We start from the raw sequence: 19,201 nt of genomic DNA on the forward strand, positions 1-19,201 counted from the left end.
TTTTTTTATTTTTTTTAACAAACCATAAAAAATAGAAAATTAATATTCAAAACCAACTTGTACATTAAAATAATTTTTGGAGCCCAGTCTTATCCTTAACTTCTCACCACTACCTCGCAATATCCGAACGTATGAAATACGGGCTATAACAGTAAGATTGAATAACAATGACTTGGGGCGTTAACCCTCATTTAATAGACTAACTTAGGAATAAGAACAAGTTTAATTGGCATTATTGGTCGCTGTTCGATTTCAACTCTTTCGTATTTGAAAAATCATAAAGAGGAAATACAGCCTAACTGTTGGGAAACATTAGGAAGTCCTTAAGAGATCGAGTGCATACCCTTAGAACAACCATTAGAAGTATATCACATGGAAACCTGAAGCATAATATCTAATCAGAGCTGGGAACACAACCTTAGTCTCTCTTTCGCATTAATTACATTCAAGTCAAAGTATTTGTTTACATTACACAACAAACATTTCAAACTATTCGGAATAGGATTAAAGCCTTTAAAGACTAGTATCGCATACAATTAGTACCTTTTTCTCTCCATATTCCCTGTGGGATTCGACTCCAACCTTGTTTGAGTTACTATATTTGATAACGTCCGGCTTTACGCCACTACTAGGTGTAATTTGAGCGTATCAACAACCAGTCCAGTAGCATCACTGAAATGTGAAGGCTTTCATAATTCTGTTAACTGAGTTAACTGTCCCCTTGTAGAACACCGTAAGATCATCAACAAATGTTAGATAAGTTAACTTCAAGGGTTTGCACATTGGGTGAAATTTGAAGTCTGGAAGTCGACTCATTGTCTTCAGCACCCCAGATAGGTGCTCCATTACTAATACAAACAATAAAGGTGAGACAGGGTTACCCTGTCTTAGCCCTATTTGACCTTCAAAGTAACCATGGATCTCCCCATTCACCCTAACAGAGAATTTAGCGGTAGTAGCACAAGTCATTATCAACTTAACAAACTTGTTTGGAAATCCAAAGCCTTGTAATGCTTCTTCCAAAAATTCCCAACTGACCATATCATAAGCCTTCCTTAGGTCTATCTTCAAAAGACACCTTGCTGATGTGGTCTTCCGATTGTAGTGCCTTAGGAGATCATGACAAATCAATACATTATGGTTCATTGATCTTCACTGCATAAATGTTGCTTGGTTCTTAGCCACCAAATGATTCACAGCCACCTTGTATCTAGTACAAATCATCTTAGAAACACATTTGTATAGTATATTACAACAAGAAATTAGTCTATATTGGCTTGCATATTCTGGAGCATCCACTTTTGGTATGAGAGCAATGATGTTAGAGTTTAGTTATTTCAACAGTTTGCCATTTTGGAAAAAACTCAAAACTACCTCTGTAATCTCATCTCCAACAATGTCCCAAGTAGCTTTGAAAAAACCACTACCATAGCTATCAGGACCAGGACTTCTATTGCTATCAATTTTAAAAATAGCTGACTTTACTTCCTACCCGGTGAAAGGTCTAATGAGTTCTACTTGCTGATCAATAGAGAGAAGTGTCCCATTGTGAATAATTTTTTAAAATGTTTTGACTCTAGTTTGAGCTTTCCTTCCCAATAGGTTAGTATAGTAATCCACAAATACTTTGGCAATAGAATCAGGATCAATTTGCCAATCACCTTGTCCATTTCTTAATTGTGTAGTAGCTTGTTGGAGCCATCTATGTTTAATGACTGGATGAAAATACTTGGTATTTCATCTCAACACTTAACCAACTAACTTTACTCTTCTAGTGTAACTAAATTTCAGCGAGGTAGGAGGATTTCCTAGAGGCCTGATACTTCATAGATTCCTCCTTCTGCAAGTCCAGGTTCCAAGGATCATCCTATAACCTCAATTGAGCATCTTTGAGTGTAATTCTATCCTCTGAAGCCTTAGTAGTTATGTTCCCGAAATGCTAAGTGTTAAGTTTCTTTAGACTCTTTTTCAAGAATTTGAGCCTCTTCCAACAATTCTTTACCAAATCCATGAATTGTGGATGTTGTGCCCAGTGGCAGAGCCAGGATTTTCGCCGAAGGGGTTCAAAATATAAAAAAGTAAACATATAAAGAAGTCTAAGGGGGTTCAACATCTACTATATATACATAAAAAATAATTTTAACCTTGTAAAAATAGTATTTTTTTTCCGGCGAGCGGGTTCGGATGAACCTCCTCAGCTCTATGTGGCTCCGCGACTGTTTGTGCTCGAACATTACAAAACTGAAACTATTTCCTAGATCTAGGTCTTGCCTCAATTAATGTCACCTATCTTGGATAATGGTCACCGATACCTTTATGTAAAGAAAAAACAGCTTTACAAAAAGGCATAGTGTCCAACCATTCACCATTTATAAATATCCAATCAATCTTGGAAAAGATTCTCTGGTTATTACCTTTGTCATTCCATGTGTACTTGTTTCTTATATGTGGCAATTCAATAAGTCCACATTCATCTACATAATTTTTAAAATCCACCACATCAGACCATGTCACTGGGTTCCTACCAATTCTATCCTCTGGCTTTAGTACTGAGTTGAAGTCACCCAACACCATCCATGGTTAGTACACACTCTACTATGATTAACCAAACTGTCCTAGAGATCCCTCCTTTCCTCCTTTGTATTAAACCCATAAACAAAAGTCAACTCAAACTTTAGTTGTAGAGGTATATAGCAAACCTAACAAGTGATCAGTTGAGCATTCATACTGAGAAGAACTACTGCATAGTAATCCTGCCTCCGAGTTATCTATATCCTTTCATTATAATGGTGGGCCAAATCAGTAACAAATTTCCATCCACCAAATAGTTTCGCTGCTACTTGGTCAATTTTATTACTCTTTATTTTGGTTTTTAACAGTCCTATCAGAACAACCTCTTTATTGCAAAGAAGTTTAGCCTCCTTCTGCTTATTGGAGCTATTGAGCCCTCTAGCATTCCGACTTAAGATGTTAACCATTCCTGAATGGAGGAATGATTTGTGTACCCACATTTCCAACTTCTCCTACAGTCAAATCAACTCCATTCAAAACCTGAAAAGAGTTAGGTTTAGTAGCTTGATGATTTGTGCTTGAGGTCTCCTAGTTCTCATTTGATACGATCCAGCTTGTGAAAGACTCGGATTCAAACAACAAATATGTGGAAATAAAGATAACGAAGAAATCAAGAGATGAGAAGAGAAAAGATAGAAGCAAGACCCACTTGATGATGAATCTTTGGGCAAATCTAGGTATACTAAACCTAAACTCTCCCAATTGGATTCAATCAAGGAACCTATACTATTTGAATTCAATTAAGAGTCAATCAAATGAATCTACAAATGAACAACTCTCATATGAAATCAATGGAAAATGGGTTCAATAGCCAACAATGGAATCCACCATAATCAACTATCTCTCACACACTAATCACTAGATTAGCACTAATTCTACCAAACAAACTATCACTCAATTTAGAGTATTCATCTCAATTCAACATAATCTAAGTAATGAAATAACTAAGTGTGGTATTTATACTACTATGCTAAAGAAGACTAGGCTAGCTATTTCTAAAATACCTTTAATGAAGTAAGGGCCTTGTTTGGTAGTCTTCTTTAGGAGTGATAGCTGAAGGTAATAGAAAATTCAATTGCGTTCACAAGTGTGTGTGTGTGTATATATATATATAAGTCTCGGTGTGTGTTTAAGGTATTAAAGTCTAACACTCGAGATTCCGAGTAATTTTATATTTTTGCATTCTGAATTCTAAAAGATAACTAATCAAGTTTTAAATAAATTATTTATACATATATTAAATGAATTTGTAACACAATATAAAATGTGAGTAAATAATTAGTAAATTCTACGGAACTCGTCCTACCCTGTTTGGAATATCTCTTTTTGTTCAGATTTTTATAATGTCTTTAAGTTCAATTTTAACCTGTATAATTATTTAAGTATGCAATTTGCATATAAAATTATATATGTATATTAATACTATTAATTATATAGTATTAGCATACACTGAATGTATATATAGGAGTGATCATAAATTGAGTATACATATAATTATTATACATTAAATGTGTAGGAAATCAATCCGTGCCTTGTATTGATGTATCAAAGTTATTATATACAAAGTAGGTATCCCTAATTAGAATGATACTAGCCTAAATTACGGACTCGATTACAATACATAAGGAAGGGAATATTTACAATATTTATACTATTACATAGTCTATCACACCCCCGCATGATCGAAGCGGGGAGGTTGTCGTACGCTTAGACCGTCCCCGAAATCATCAAAGAGCACGCGCGGAAGACCTTTAGTGAAGATATACGCGATGCGGGTAGCGGGACGGGACGTGAAGGACACGAACTTCTCCACGGGCAACTTTCTCACGTACGAAATGTGTATGTCCATCTCAATATGTTTAGTGCGTTGGTCTTTGCCGAACCGGATTACCCGATAGGTATATGGCACTAACATTATCACAATAGACTAATGTAGGCGACCGAATTGGACAACGGAGCTCCAAGAGAAGGTTGCGAAGCCAACGGGACTCGAGATACTACATTAGCAACGCCACGGTATTCGGTATCGGCACTCGATTTAGACATAGTAGGCGCTCGTCGTTTGGATGACCGGGAGAGGAGGTTATCGCCGAGGAAGACACAAGAACCGGATGTGGAGCGGGCGAGTGTCCGGACAACCACCCCAATCCGCATCGCATACAAGAGAGGCAATGGAGGACTTGTACGATGGAGACCAAAGTCAATAGTACCTTGAATGTATCGACTATGCGTTTAAGAGCATGCATACGGGCAACCTTAGGATCATGCATGTGAAGGCATACTTGTTGAACCGCATAGGAGATGTCCGGTCGTGTGAATGTAAGGTCTTGAACGCGCCGGCCAACTTACGATATTGGGTGGGATCATCGCGAGAGGGGGCCGGCCGTGGCACCAAGTTTGGCTTTGGTGTCGGCCAGGTGTCCCCCAGGCACTTACGCAACATGCCACCGCACGCTCTATAATGTCTGCGCCAACTTATAATTTTTCCAGAGAAACATGCGGTGTGAAGTCCGGGTAACAAATACCCGAGAAAATAGTCGAGAGGCCCAAATCCTTCATAACAAATTCGGCACTAGCGAGACATGATGGATTTCCGGAGGCATGAGAGGAAATTTGTGAGAATAATATCATCAACATATAGCGAATGTAAGCAATGTCGAACCTCGACAATAAATAAAGAGAGAGTGATCGGATGCCTTTATGCGTGAAAAACCAATGGTGGAGACATAGTACGCAAGCGTTGGAACCATGCACGGGGAGCTTGCTTAAGGCGTACAACGATTTCTTCGAACGGACATGATGGGGATGCGCATGGGTCCTTTAAACCCAATAGGGGCGCCTGCATATAAACGGTCTCGTTAAGATTACCGTGTAGGAAAGCATTCTTGACATCCCGGCAACCGTGAATGGGCCAAGAGTGTGTAAGTGCAATGCTCAAGACAAGTGCGAATAGTAGCCGGCTTGACGACCGGACCGAAGGTCTCGTCGCGCCTCAACTCCAACCCGTCGAGACCCGCCATCACGTACAAGACGGGCTTTGTGCCTCTCAAAAAGAACCATCGAATTCTTTTTATGACAAAAATCCACATAGAACGAATAAGATTCACATCGGGGACGTGGAACCAACTCCACGTCTTATTATTAATTAGAGCATTATATTCATCAACCATGGCGACTTTTCCAATTGTGGTCATTTAGAGCATTGACGGGGATTTCGCGGGAGAGCGAGATGGAGAGAGGGCGGGAAGTATTTAAGTTGAAAGGTTGTTTGGGTTTGAAAATCCCGCGTTGGCCTCTAGTAACCATGCGGGAGGGCCGCCGGCGGTGATCGCGGGTGGGTGGTAGGGTATTTGGGCGATCGCGGGTGGGGGAGGGGAGAGACGGTTGGGCATCGTGGCCGGGCCGGTGAGCTATTTGGCGTCACGGGTGGGGCAGCCGGGGGAGGGGGCTGGCCGGGCCGTGTCCGGCGGTGCGAGCGGTGGAGGGGTGGACCGAGGGAACGACGGAGGAGAGCGGTGGAGATAGAAAATGCAAGGTATATGGGGCAATGCCATGGTCCAAGAATTCATAGACGTTGGGGAGGGGGAGTGCAATTTGGAGAAGGAAATTGAGTTTCGTCAAAGAGGACATGCGCGTGAGATGATGATTTTGTTGGTGGACAAATCATAACACTTATATCCTCTATGATTCAACGGATAGCCCAAAAAACACACGGGGTGGATCTTGCTTGTAACTTATGAATAGTCGTAGATGGGAAAAGTGGATAGCATAGACACCCAAAAACCCAGGAGAGATGAGAATAGGAGGGGGGGGGGTTCGTTGATAGAGAACTTGGGTTGGTGATTTATGCCTAAGTACTTTAGTGGGAAGTATATTGAGGAGGTAGGTGGCCATTTGGAGAGCATGATGCCAAAAGAGGGGGGGACGGAGGAGTGGACAAGAAGAGTGCGCACTATGTTGTTAATGGATTTAATTTTTCGTTCCGCTTTGCCATTTTGAGGGGATGTATGGCAAGAAAACCGAAAATTTATACCATTGGAGGCGCAAAAAGATTGAAATTGCCCATTTGCGAATTCCCCGCCCATTGTCACATTGAATGTTTTTAATGTCTCTTTCGAATTGAGTCCGTATTAATGCCTTAAAAGATAGAAAGATAGAATACACTTGGGACTTGTTAGAGATAGGAAAAGTCCAAAGAAAATTACTATAATCATCAAGAAAAAAAACATAATAGCGGTGCCCATTAGAACTTAAAACAAAAGAGATGTCCATAAATCGCTATGAATAATGTCAAACGGCATAGTAGTAAACGACAACGAATCAGAAAATGGCAATTTAACATGTTTCCCCAAAGGACAAGAGGTGCAAAAGAAGTACGGGCCCTATTACATTCAATTAAGGCATTACTACGAAGAGAACTAAGGATAGCTTTTCCCGGATGGCCGAGGGCGGGAATGCCACAAGCTAGGTGATGCGGCAAGGAAGGTGGATGGTGGAGTGGACCATTACTCGTGGCATTGAGAGGATACAATTCCCGGTGCTCTCACATCTCATTAGGCGGCTCCCCGTGGGGCAAATCCTCCGCGTAAAACCCAAGAGGATCAAACTCAACAGAAACATTATTATCCTTAGTGAATTTACGTACGGAAACAAGGTTTTTGATGAGTTTTGGAGCATGCAAGACATTGCGGAGACGTAATTGAGCATTAGGTGGGGGAAGGGATGTATGACCATAGCCTCGAATTGGAATAGTGCTACCATTACCAACAATGATTCCAGAATTATTGCTCCTCAAATTAAAATAAGACGTGAGAGTACCGAGTTGGCAGTCGTGGAGAAGTCGCCCCGGTGTCCATGTACCAATTGTCATCCGGTTGATGCAAGGATAGAGTATGCATGGCTGCCTCCACGTCGTACGTCGGAGTGTACCCCGAGTTGGGAGGAACGTGCATGGAATAGGCCTGCTGAGGCCGAGGACCCGCGCCAAGAATGCCGCTGCCGGGCCGCGACGTGGCGGGTCGCTGCTGCCACTGTCTCGTCGGGTACGGGCAGGGGGGCAGTGGCCACTGCTGGGGCGGCCAGGCAGGCCAGTAGTAGCCCCCTGCTGGTGGCTGTCCCGTCGGCCACTGGCCACCACTGGGCAGTCCGCTGCTGCCGCGGCCTTGCTTCCCGCGGTTGGCGTTGTTGTTGTTATTTTTGCCCTTGTTCCGGTTAGAATTCCTGCCACGATTATTATCACGTCGGTTAGCGGAATTATTGTGACCGCCAGGTGGTGGAGAGGGAGTGTCATTATCAACAAGTAGAGCCGCGGGGTTGGAATCGCGGGCACGTTCCTTGGCAGCCGCATCTTCAAGCTTGAGTCTGGAGCACACCGAAGAAAGAAGGCAAGACATCTTTGTTGAATGGTGGTGACAAAGTGTGCATACGTCTCCGGTAAGCCGGCGAGAAGTCGCAAGACCGGACGTTGATCGGACACTGGCGACCGACGTTGGCAAGGCGATCCGTGAGAGACTTGAGCCTATTGTAATAGGCCATAAGCGAGCCGAAGTCGGCCATTTTTGTGGTGGTGAATTCAGTTTCAAGGTACGCCGCCCGTGAGTGTTTGTTATCTTGGAAAAGTTGAGCAACTCGATTCCAAGCCTTCTCGGCAACATCATCCGCCACGAGAATAGAGGCAAGAATATCATGGGAGACGGTGGCGTATATCCATTCAAGGACCACCGCATCTAGGCGTTTCCAGAGCGGAAGGTTAGCCGCCTTTGTTGCGTCATACGCGGTGAGTTCAGCGGTGTCAGTGGGTGGTATGATGTGCTCGAGTACGGAGTGAACGCGGGCTAGGACTTTGAATAGGGTTGCCCATTCGTGATAATGGCCGGTTTCCATGTCTAGAGTGATTGGGATTAAGGATTTCACATTCGTGACGGTTAAAGCAGAATGGAAATTTTTGTTGTCAGCCATGGGAGGGAGAAGAGGAAGGAGGAAGGGGACGGCTAGGGTTAGGGTTGAAAGAGAAAGAGAGAGGTGGACGGCTAGGGTTTGGGAAGGAAACCTAGTCTGATACCATGTAGGAAATCAATCCGTGCCTTGTATTGATGTATCAAAGTTATTATATACAAAGTAGGTATCCCTAATTAGAATGATACTAGCCTAAATTACAGGACCTGATTACAATACATAAGGAAGGGAATATTTACAATATTTATACTATTACATAGTCTATCAAAATGATGGGTCGTTTGGTTCATGAGATAAGTTGAAATATTTCAAGATTAAGTTGTGATTAATTTTATATTTTGTTTTGCTAAAGGTATAATTAATCCTAGCATAAATATACCTTGAATTTGATTTTATTCAGGATAAATTTGTTTAAGGATCCAAGTGTTTTAAGCTTCTGATTAGAAATATTACGTTCTCTTTCCCTCCTCTTTCATTTTACTAATTAATGCCAGGTCAGCGTAAATATTCATCACATGTGGTGTTTTTGTCCTTTACTTTTCCACTGTGGATTGAACTTTGATGCACTTACACATAAGCCAATAATTCCTTGGATGATTCCATTGGAATCTGTGTGCTCACGTTGAACATGCAGTTATTTTGACGGCATCTCCTGCGCTAGTGCACAATTATTTTCAGCCTTTCACACCAAAACAATTATTCACCTGTCTCAATTTATGTGCTAGAATTTCATACTTTGACTAGACATACAGTTTAATAAATAAAGGAATATTTTTAAATTTTGTGGTCTCAAATAAACTAATGATATTTGTATGGTTATAGATTATCTCGTTAAACTTGAATGATAAAATATAAAATTAAATTATTGTAAAATAAGAAAATATATCATTTTTTTTGGGATAGATTAAAAAGAAAAGTGTATCATATAAATTAAGACAAAAGTAGTACTACCAAAGATAATAACAACAAACTATAAATAATTTTGAAATTTAAAAAATAATACTATAAAGTTTAAAGTCAAAAAGCTGTAAGGTTTAAAGTTGAAACTTCACATAAAAGAGGTTCATATAATTGATTGCACAACATGGTTATGATGAGCCAATCCCACAGCGAGACCCATTTTCTATGAATGCAAATTCAGCCACGTCCATATGTATAGTCATGAAATGTGATATTTAATTAATTGAATACTATTAAAATATATAAGATTAATAATCTATTACTTAGCGACAACAACATGCCCAGTGAAATTTTACAATGTGAGGTCTGAAGAGGGTAAAGTGTACGCAGACCTTACCCTATCTAGGAAGATAGGGAGACTGTTTTCGAAAGACCCTCGGCTCTAGAGAAAATATGACGAAAAAAGGTCAGATAAGCACAAACCGTTCAAACAGGGGCGGCTCAATGATATATGTGGCCTCAAGCAAAACTTCAACGAGAGGCTTTAAGTAGGCTTTAAGTTTTTCGGTGATACAAAAAAATTAATCTATAATTTTATTTGAAATTAATTTTTCTAGGTTTTTGAGATGTAAAATTATTATAATATTTTTTTTTTATAATCGATTTCTTCCAATAGTTCATTTTCGATTGATAATGTAGCTAATTCACTGATTTTCTTGAAGAAACCTGTAGTTTTCTCACCAACTTCTTCTTCTTTTTGGATTTTATTTTATCGTCGAACTTAACTTTATCACCAATTTGCTCATGTACAGTAAGTTCCCCCATATTTTTCGATTGTAGAATTTTTGTTCTTTATTAAAATTTATCAAGGGCTCCATTTTGATACTGTATTCAAGTTTCAATTTTTCTCTTTTTTTTTTGAAGTTTTAAATATCCGGATTCATACTTTCTAGATGACATATTTAAATTTTAAAAGATAACTAAAAATATAATATATACTATGAAGAAAAAATAAAAAATAACAAATTTTAAATGCAAAATATTAAAATATAGAACAGTCAAACCTGGTTCGACAAATAAACATAAAACTTGATATTATTTTCACTACTTGAGTACTCTTGATGCAACGGTAGAATTTGAGAGAAAAATAAAAGAATTGACAATTGACTTTTTTTCAATGAAAAACAAGACTTGAGATCATGAGAATTGGAGCATGGAGAAAGGCCAAAGTGAAATATAAAAGTAAAAAAGAAGTACAAATAGAGAGAGAATAATAATAAAGGGTAAAATTAATGTGGGTCCTGTGATAATGATTATTGTGCATAAATGAAGAAAAAAACCAATTTACACGCAAAGTTATGGGAAAGATTCCCAAAAATACTTTCACTTTTCAATTTTTGTGAAAATTGTACTTTCAATTTTTTTTTTTTTTAAATAAATAACATGTAAGTACTACTTACAAGAAAATTTTGGGGCCCAGTATTGATGGGGCCTAAAGCAGTAGCTTGGGCCGCCTTATCCTTGGGCCGGCCCTAAGTTTAAAGCAATATAAAAATGCAACTAATGAAAGTAAAAAAGTCTTGATAAAGTAATTTGAGAAAAAAGAAGCAGTGGCTACCCCAGATAAATAAGATAATCGAAGTACTAAAAATAACATATAGTAGCAAGAATCAAAGGACAATAAACCGTAGATCAAAACGGCGACTACTAGTACGAAGGGATACGCAGGACTACCTACTAACCTTCTACCCTAATCTGAGTCCTCTGGCCTCCTATCTAAAGTCATATCCTTGGTAAGCTGGAAATGCGTTATGTCCTGTCTAAACACCTCTCCCCAGTTGATACAATCCGGTTTGTGGAAGACACGGATTTAAACAACAAATATGCTAAAATAAAGATAACGAAGAAATCAAGAGATGAGAAGAGAAAAGATAGAAGCAAGGCCCACTTGATAATGAATCTTTGGGCAAACATAGGTATACTAAACCTAGACCCTCCCAATTGGATTCAATCAAGGAACCTATACTATTTGAATTCAATTAAGAGTCAATCAAATGAATCCACAAATGAACAACTCTCATATGAAATCAATGGAAAATGGGTTCAATAGCCAACAATGGAATTCACCATAATCAACTATCTCCCACACACTAATCACTAGATTAGTATACTTCCAAACAAACTATCACTCAATTTAGAGTAAGTAATGAAATAACTAAGTCTAGTATTTATACTAGTATGCTAAAGAAGATTATGCTAGTTATTACAAAAATATTCTTAATGAAGTAAGGGCCTTGTTTGATAGTCTTCTTTAGGGGTGATGTCTTGAATTTAAAGAATAGTTTCTTTGCATAGCTAGCTACCATCGTTTCCCTTCATCTCATCTTCACTCCATGCGACCAAGCAATCATTCACATGTCATATGCTCTCCTATGAAGCTCCTCAAAGGTCTCCAACGCCTTTCTTTGCATCATCATGGCTTGTAAGGCTTGGCCTCGGATGAAGTATCTTGAATCGTGTGTGCTCCTTGTGATCGTATCACCAATACTTCTTCGGCCTACCTCTACCTCTTCTAAAACTGTCTATAGCCAACCTCTCATACCTCCGCACCCGGCGTCTGTGTCTCTCCTCTTCACATGCCCAAACCGTCTCAGCTGTGCTTCCTGCATCTTGTCCTCCACCGATGCAGCTCCCACCTTATCCCGAATATCTTCATTCTCGCCTGGTGTGCCCACACATCCATCCCAACATTTTTTTAGTAAGGCAAGGAATTAGTTATGCAAAGTTACTTATTATGTAGTATGTAATTATTTATGTATAGTTAATTCATCTTTTACTTTACATAAAATAATACATAAATTCTCTCTTAACTTATCTAGGTATTAGTTATGCGGATTTGTAAACTAATAATTACCAAATACCATACTTGGTCTCTTTGAATTTTATGCATAACAACTAAAATGCTACACACATAATATTAGACTGCTAGCTAGTTATGTTGATTTTAGTACATTAATAGTTCAACCTAAAGATCCTTAATAAATGTGAGATGAAGGGTCAGCAAAACATAAATAACTTGTCGTCTAACTATTTTCATAGAAGAAATGAATCTCTATTATATATCACTTAAACAATTGAATGAGAGAATAAGATTTTGCAAAAATTTCTTGTGTAATTTTCAACTGATCTGATGAAAGTGGCAATGTAATTAAAATAACGTCTGTATGAATTACAAACTAATTATTATTTGGACAAATTAAAATATTTGTTTATTTTAAAAGTGGCTTTTATCCGAAGTGGTTTTCGAAAAATACTTTTGGAGAATAACAGTTTGGTACTTTGGTTTGGCTGGTTAATTTGAAAAATATTTTTATTCAATTATTAGAGCACTAATTTATGCTTAGCCAAGATTTCAGAAATACGCCTAGGAAAGAAAATACCTTTTTCAGCTTAGGAAAAGCTTCTGCTACAGCCTACTACGTCAAAAGCACTTTTTTTTTCCCGAAAAACCTGAGCACCTGAATTATTTAAAATAATCAATTTTTTTAAAAATACTATTGTTTTTTTTTTTTTTTTTTTTTTTTTTTTTTTTTGCCTTCCCATGAGCCTCGCCAAATAAGCTACATAAATCTCTACATTTAGTTTATTTTCTTATTTTTTTTAATCCAAATTCATTTTTCCTTTTTTTTTTTCAGTCTTTTTTTTTTTTTTTTTTTTCAAGATTCCATGCACCTGCTGTTACACGTGTCTTCTTCGTTACAACCTAAGTTGGACTTCCTCTATTGGTCCCTACTTTTCTCACTTTTTCTCCCTATTGCCCCCACTCTCTTTTCGACCTCTATATATAACCCACCCTTAATTTTTTCGTCCCCATCACTCTCTTCTCCTTAATTAATTTCTTCACTCTAATCTCTATTTTTTTGATATTACTATGTCTTTCTCATCTTCCACCATGCAAACCATCAAACCCCACAATTCTCCTTCTTTTTCTTGCAAAATTCTCATCAATCCTACTAAGAAAAACACTAGTAGAGCTCTTCCTATTAGACAATTTCCACCACTTGTACCACCGTTACCGTCACCTTCAACATTGGTTGAACCAAAGATATTTCCATTAAAAATTGAGCCACCAAAATTGAACCCTTTACAAAAACTTGCTTCTTCCACCTTGGACATGTTAGAAAAATCAGTTGTAACAAAGTTGGAAAAAAAACACAAGCTGAACCCGACAGTCGACCCGGAAATTCAACTAGAAGGGAATTTTGCACCGGTTCAAGAAAACCCGGTTCAGCACGGTCTTGAAGTCGTTGGTCAAATTCCATCTACTTTAAATGGTGTCTACGTTAGAAATGGTGCTAATCCATTATTTGAACCAATTAATGGCCATCATTTATTTGATGGTGATGGTATGATTCATGCTGTTAACTTGGATTCAAGTAATAATAAAGCTAGTTATTCTTGCCGGTTCACTCGAACCAGCCGGTTGGTTCAAGAAGCTGCAATTGGCCGACCGGTTTTTCCTAAACCGATTGGCGAATTGCATGGCCATTTAGGCTTAGCTAGCGCTTTTTTTTACAAGGCCGAGGCTTTTGGTTTGGTTGATGCAACCAAAGGAATCGGCGTAGCTAACGCCGGTTTGGTTTATTTTAACGGCAAACTTTTAGCTATGTCTGAAGATGATCTTCCTTATAGCGTTCGAGTTACAGCTGATGGTGATCTAGAAACTGATGGACGTTACAATTTTGACGGACAAATTGATGATCCATTAATAGCACATCCTAAAGTGGACCCCGTTACAGGGGAACTATATACCTTGAGTTATAATATATTGAAAAAACCTTTCCTTAAATTCTTCAAGTTTGACACGTGCGGTAATAAGTCACGTGACATTTCTATTTCCCTCCAAGATCCATCCATGATCCATGACTTTGCCATCACAGAAAATAACGTGATAATTCCAGATTATCAGGTTGTGTTCAAGTTATCCGAGATGTTACGGGGCGGGTCACCCGTAATCCACGACCCGAATAAGATTTCTAGGTTCGGTGTGTTGTCGAAAGACGACCACGATGAATCAAGAATTCGATGGATTGACGTTCCCAATTGCTTTTGCATGCATTTGTGGAACGCGTGGGAGGAGAAAAATGAGGACTACGATGAAACCATTGTGATTATAGGGTCGTGTATGAGTCCACCAGAGTCTATTTTTTCAGGGAGTGATGAACCGTTAAAAAGTGAACTATCTGAGATTCGATTAAACTTGAGAACTGGTGAATCAACTCGACGAGTTATAGTATCAGGGATGAACCTAGAAGCAGGACAAGTCAACAAGAATAAACTTGGTCAAAAAACTAAGTATGCATTCATGGCCATAGCCGAACCATGGCCAAAATGTTGTGGCCTAGCGAAAGTCGATTTGGTCACGGGAAATGTCACGAAATTTTTATACGGAGATGAAAGATTTGGGGGGGAACCCTATTTCGTGCCAAGCAAGAAAGAAGGAGAAGAAGATGAAGGGTACATTATGAGCCATGTTAGAGATGACAGGAAAGAAGAGTCTGAATTAGTTATAGTTAATGCTGCAAATATGAAGCAAGTGGCCTCAGTAAAAATACCTACAAGAGTGCCATATGGGTTTCATGGTACATTCGTTAGTTCACAAGATTTATGTAATCAATCTTCTTCTTGTTAATACAATTATAAAGTTAGTTATTAATAGTTAAAGTTTCAAACATGAAGCAAAGTGTCCTCTATGAAAAGGAGTGACATATTGATTTCATTGTATATATCCGTTAAAATATGGTTGATGAGATATATAACCTTTTTATTAATATGAATATAATTTTAATATACATAATTTCTTTGTTTGCTGGTGGTTGTATATAGCCTTTTTTCCCTTCTTTTCATGCCGTATTTGCTATTCGTTTTGATGTTCTACTTAATTCGAATTCACGTCCCACAAGGAATATTAACGGAGAAAGCTTTTCGTATCCGGACTTTTTTCGTTTTAAGGCTTGAAGCGAATATTCCGATTAGAATGAAGTTATAAAGATATAAGTTTAAAAAAAAATAAGTTGGGGTAGTCAACTTATTTTTTTTTTTATTTAGATAAACTAAATTAAATGGGTCAATTATCTTCCCACCACAATTATAAGACGGGCTCTAAGAATGAAGAATTTTTATCCATCTTCCCACCACAATTCTTGACGATTTTTCTTTTTATAAAATAATATCAAGAGAGAGAAGAATTTTGACTTAATATTAGGGTGTCTCATCATATATATTCATGCAATTCTCCCGCGCCTATTAATTTATTATCCGAGTCATATAGTTGTTGATCGACATAGCTAAAAAGGAAGAAACTTATTCATTGGCTTAAGTTTCCTTCTTCTTATTTTTTTCTGGAATTTTCTTCCGGATACAGGAAATTAGTAATTCAACTCCAGAGTTCATATTTCTCGAGTCAGAAGTCAAAAAGATTGAGGAGCAGTTTTTTCAAGGATTTTCAGAAAATTAGTATATCAATTAAGAAATTTTGCCTTCATGTGGATAACTTCGAACGTTTAAAAATTAAAAAAACACTAGTCACAAAGCAATTTATAGAGTCCGACTTACTATGACTTAAAATATTTCAATATTTAAACATGCAAACTAACAATTATCCAATTTAAACGTATCTTTTTCATACATATAGCATTTCGACTTTATCAGCTTTGGAATTTAGTTTGAGCTTATCCCTTTCTAGAGGATGTAAATGCATGTAGATGTTAGAGTAATTGAATTTATTGGAAAAAGAAAAAATAGTAAAAATAAGGTAAAATTGAACCATAACTATATTTCAAAAGCAATATATATAAAATCTTTGGGCTAATAGCACTTTTGGTCCCTTAGCTATTGATACATTTTAATTTTAGTCCTTATGATAGTAGATTACATACATTTAGTCTTCAATTACTTCAAATGTGCAGTTTTGGTCCTTTTGCCTATGAGTATTCACAAATTTTCAGAACCATTAATCATTCCAATACTCCCTCCGTCCCAATCTATGTGACACCATTTGACTAGGCACATAGTTTAAGAAAGAAAGGAAGACTTTTGAAATTTGTAGTCCAAAACAAGCCTTAGATGTTTGTGTGGTTGTAAATCATCTCATAAAGTTAAATTGTTTCTAAATATAGAAATATGACATTCTTTTGGGACAGAATAAAAAAGAAAGTGTGCCACATAAATTGAGACAGAGGGAGTATTTAATTGCACATGTTATTTTGAACTTGTATTGTTACTCAATATTAAGGTAATATACTTCTAAAAATAGTCCATATATAACAGATATTTCATCGTATAGGGGCTAAAGGTATACATTTTAATTTTTTGATGGTTAAATATATTGAATCATACATTCACGATGACCAAAATAAAAATTCAGTAATGGAGCATATGTTTATTTTTTTTCTTTTCCTCTAATATCTTATTCTAATTGAACGGATTAGATATTAAAGTAAAAAATCTTAAGTTTCCTAGTATGCAAACTATCTATAAAGTGACGACATAACAAATATCATGATCTCCACCAATCCTTGATCTTGTTTCAGTAGTGCGTACCACATGACATTGTGGTTGACATTTGAGTGTAGGGTTAGCAAAATGGTCATAGTAAGTGTTTTAGATATCATCATTTCCTCATAGACCTTTACACAATATATATATCGGGTAAACACAATTGAGAAGTGAATCATCCGAGATTCATTTGATTAAACTTAATCTAGAAGGATTGGTTATAGTATGGGGGATGAACCTAGAAGAGGGTCAAGTTAACTGTTAATAAGACTAGACTTGGTCGAGAAACATGGTATGCTAAGTCAGTGGCGGAGCCAGGAATTCAAGCGAAAGTAAGGGGATTTTAAAAATGAAAAAAAAAAAAAAAAGGTTCTTATGTCAAGGGGATTCAACAACTTATATATATATATATGTAAGAAAAATCATTTTTCCCTATCTACATATACTATATTTTTTCAGCAAAGGAAATTCAATTGACACCCCTTGCACCCCTCTGGCTACACCCCTGTGCTAAGTAAGTATTGTGAAGTCCATTTGGTCACGGGAAGCATCACAAAATTATTATACGGAGATAAAAGAGTACCATGTGGCTTCATGCATGGTACATTCGTTAGTTCAGAAGATTTATGTAATCAATCTTCTTCTTGTCAATACTATTCATAGAGAAGGTTTAATTATAAAGGAATTGCCTCAGTAAATTAGAAGTACTTAAGAGAGAATCGTATTGTACATTCGTTATTTGACAAGATGTAGTAACCAATCTTAAGGTAAATTATCTAATATAGTGTCATCTATATAATATTACTTTCATTGTGCATTCGTTAGTTGACAAGATATGTAACTAATCTTCTTAAGGCAGGACTACCTAAGAGAGTGCCATATTCCTCTCATTGAACATTTGTTAGTTGACAAGAGGTACCATTACCAATACTATATTACTTTCGTCATACATTTGTTAGTTGACAATATATGTAACCAATCTTCTTTAGGCAAAATTACCTAAGAAAGTATCATATTAATTCTCATTATACATTCGTTAGTTGATGACAAGATGTGCACCTCTTAAGACAAAATTACCGAAAATATAGTTCCATATTACTCTCATTGTATATTCATTAGTTGACAAAATGTGTAACCAATTTTTTTAATTAGGCAAAAAACCTAATAGAGTGCCATGTTATTGCTTTAATTGTACACTTATTAGTTGATAAAATGTGTAACCAATCTTGTTCAGACAAAACTACCTAAAATAGGGACCATATTAATTTCATTAGTATCCGTACCCACGCGATACGCGGTTGATATTAAAAAACTAATCATAACAAATTGTGTATATATCAAAGTATTAAGTATATAAAATTATAACATTTAACACTTCAAACTCAAGTATTCACCAACCCCACCCCCCAACAACCCCCAACTATTTTATATTATTTTATTTTTAGCTTTATCTTTTAATTCTTTGCAGTGGTCTTATCAATTGATAAAAAAAAAAAATCGTCATAATTTCTCATATCAAATTCAAATAGTCTATCCTTCTTCTTTTTTTTTTTGGTTTACAATACCATATATTTTTTAAAGCATGTTTCATGTGCCTTTTATGAACTTTTCACTTGATTTAATGCGAAGTATTCAATAAAAACTCTATAAAATTGAAAAAAAAAATTGTCATCAGATAAATATTGTGTTCATTGTTTTTTTTTTAATGCCACGAATTCAATAAGAAAAAATCTATTAAATCAAAGAAAATAAATCATAGCCGTGAGAGATTTTAATTACCACTTAATTCTGTACTCTTTCCCATTCCTCAAATACTATTTATTTTTAAAACTTTTATACTACGAATTTCATTGTTAATATTTTAGTACTATTTATTTGTTTTTTTAAATTATTAAATTAATTTTGAAGTATAACTAACATCACATTATTATCTTTGTTCTTCTCTTTATACATTCACTAGATAATGTTAGGCCCGTGACGGAAAACATAGGAAATTTTACATAGTGTAGAGAACATATAAAGAGATTTATATTTAGTAACTACACTTTAGTTTAGTTACATCTAGTAGCTAAATTTTGCATTAATTTCGATTACACAAGGTAACTAATTCAAAACCCATATCCTCTTATTCCACTGTATCGGTCTTTTCCTTCAATCCTCTCTCTCTTCTCCCTCAACTCTCTCTCCTTTTTCACTCTCTCTTCTCCATCGGCCAGCC

At 36.9% G+C, this 19,201-nt stretch overlaps 1 protein-coding gene across 1 annotated transcript; it reads left to right on the forward strand.

Moving 5' to 3' along the window:
• Positions 1-13,282: 13,282 nt before the first annotated feature.
• Positions 13,283-15,285, forward strand: LOC132068269 (9-cis-epoxycarotenoid dioxygenase NCED6, chloroplastic). The gene has a single exon (XM_059461809.1). The coding sequence runs from the start codon at positions 13,358-13,360 to the stop codon at positions 15,116-15,118; it is 1,761 nt and encodes a 586-aa protein (XP_059317792.1). The 5' UTR covers positions 13,283-13,357; the 3' UTR covers positions 15,119-15,285.
• Positions 15,286-19,201: the final 3,916 nt, after the last annotated feature.

The sequence above is a fragment of the Lycium ferocissimum genome, chromosome 8 (genome assembly GCF_029784015.1).
Source record: "Lycium ferocissimum isolate CSIRO_LF1 chromosome 8, AGI_CSIRO_Lferr_CH_V1, whole genome shotgun sequence".
NCBI lineage: Eukaryota > Viridiplantae > Streptophyta > Magnoliopsida > Solanales > Solanaceae > Lycium > Lycium ferocissimum.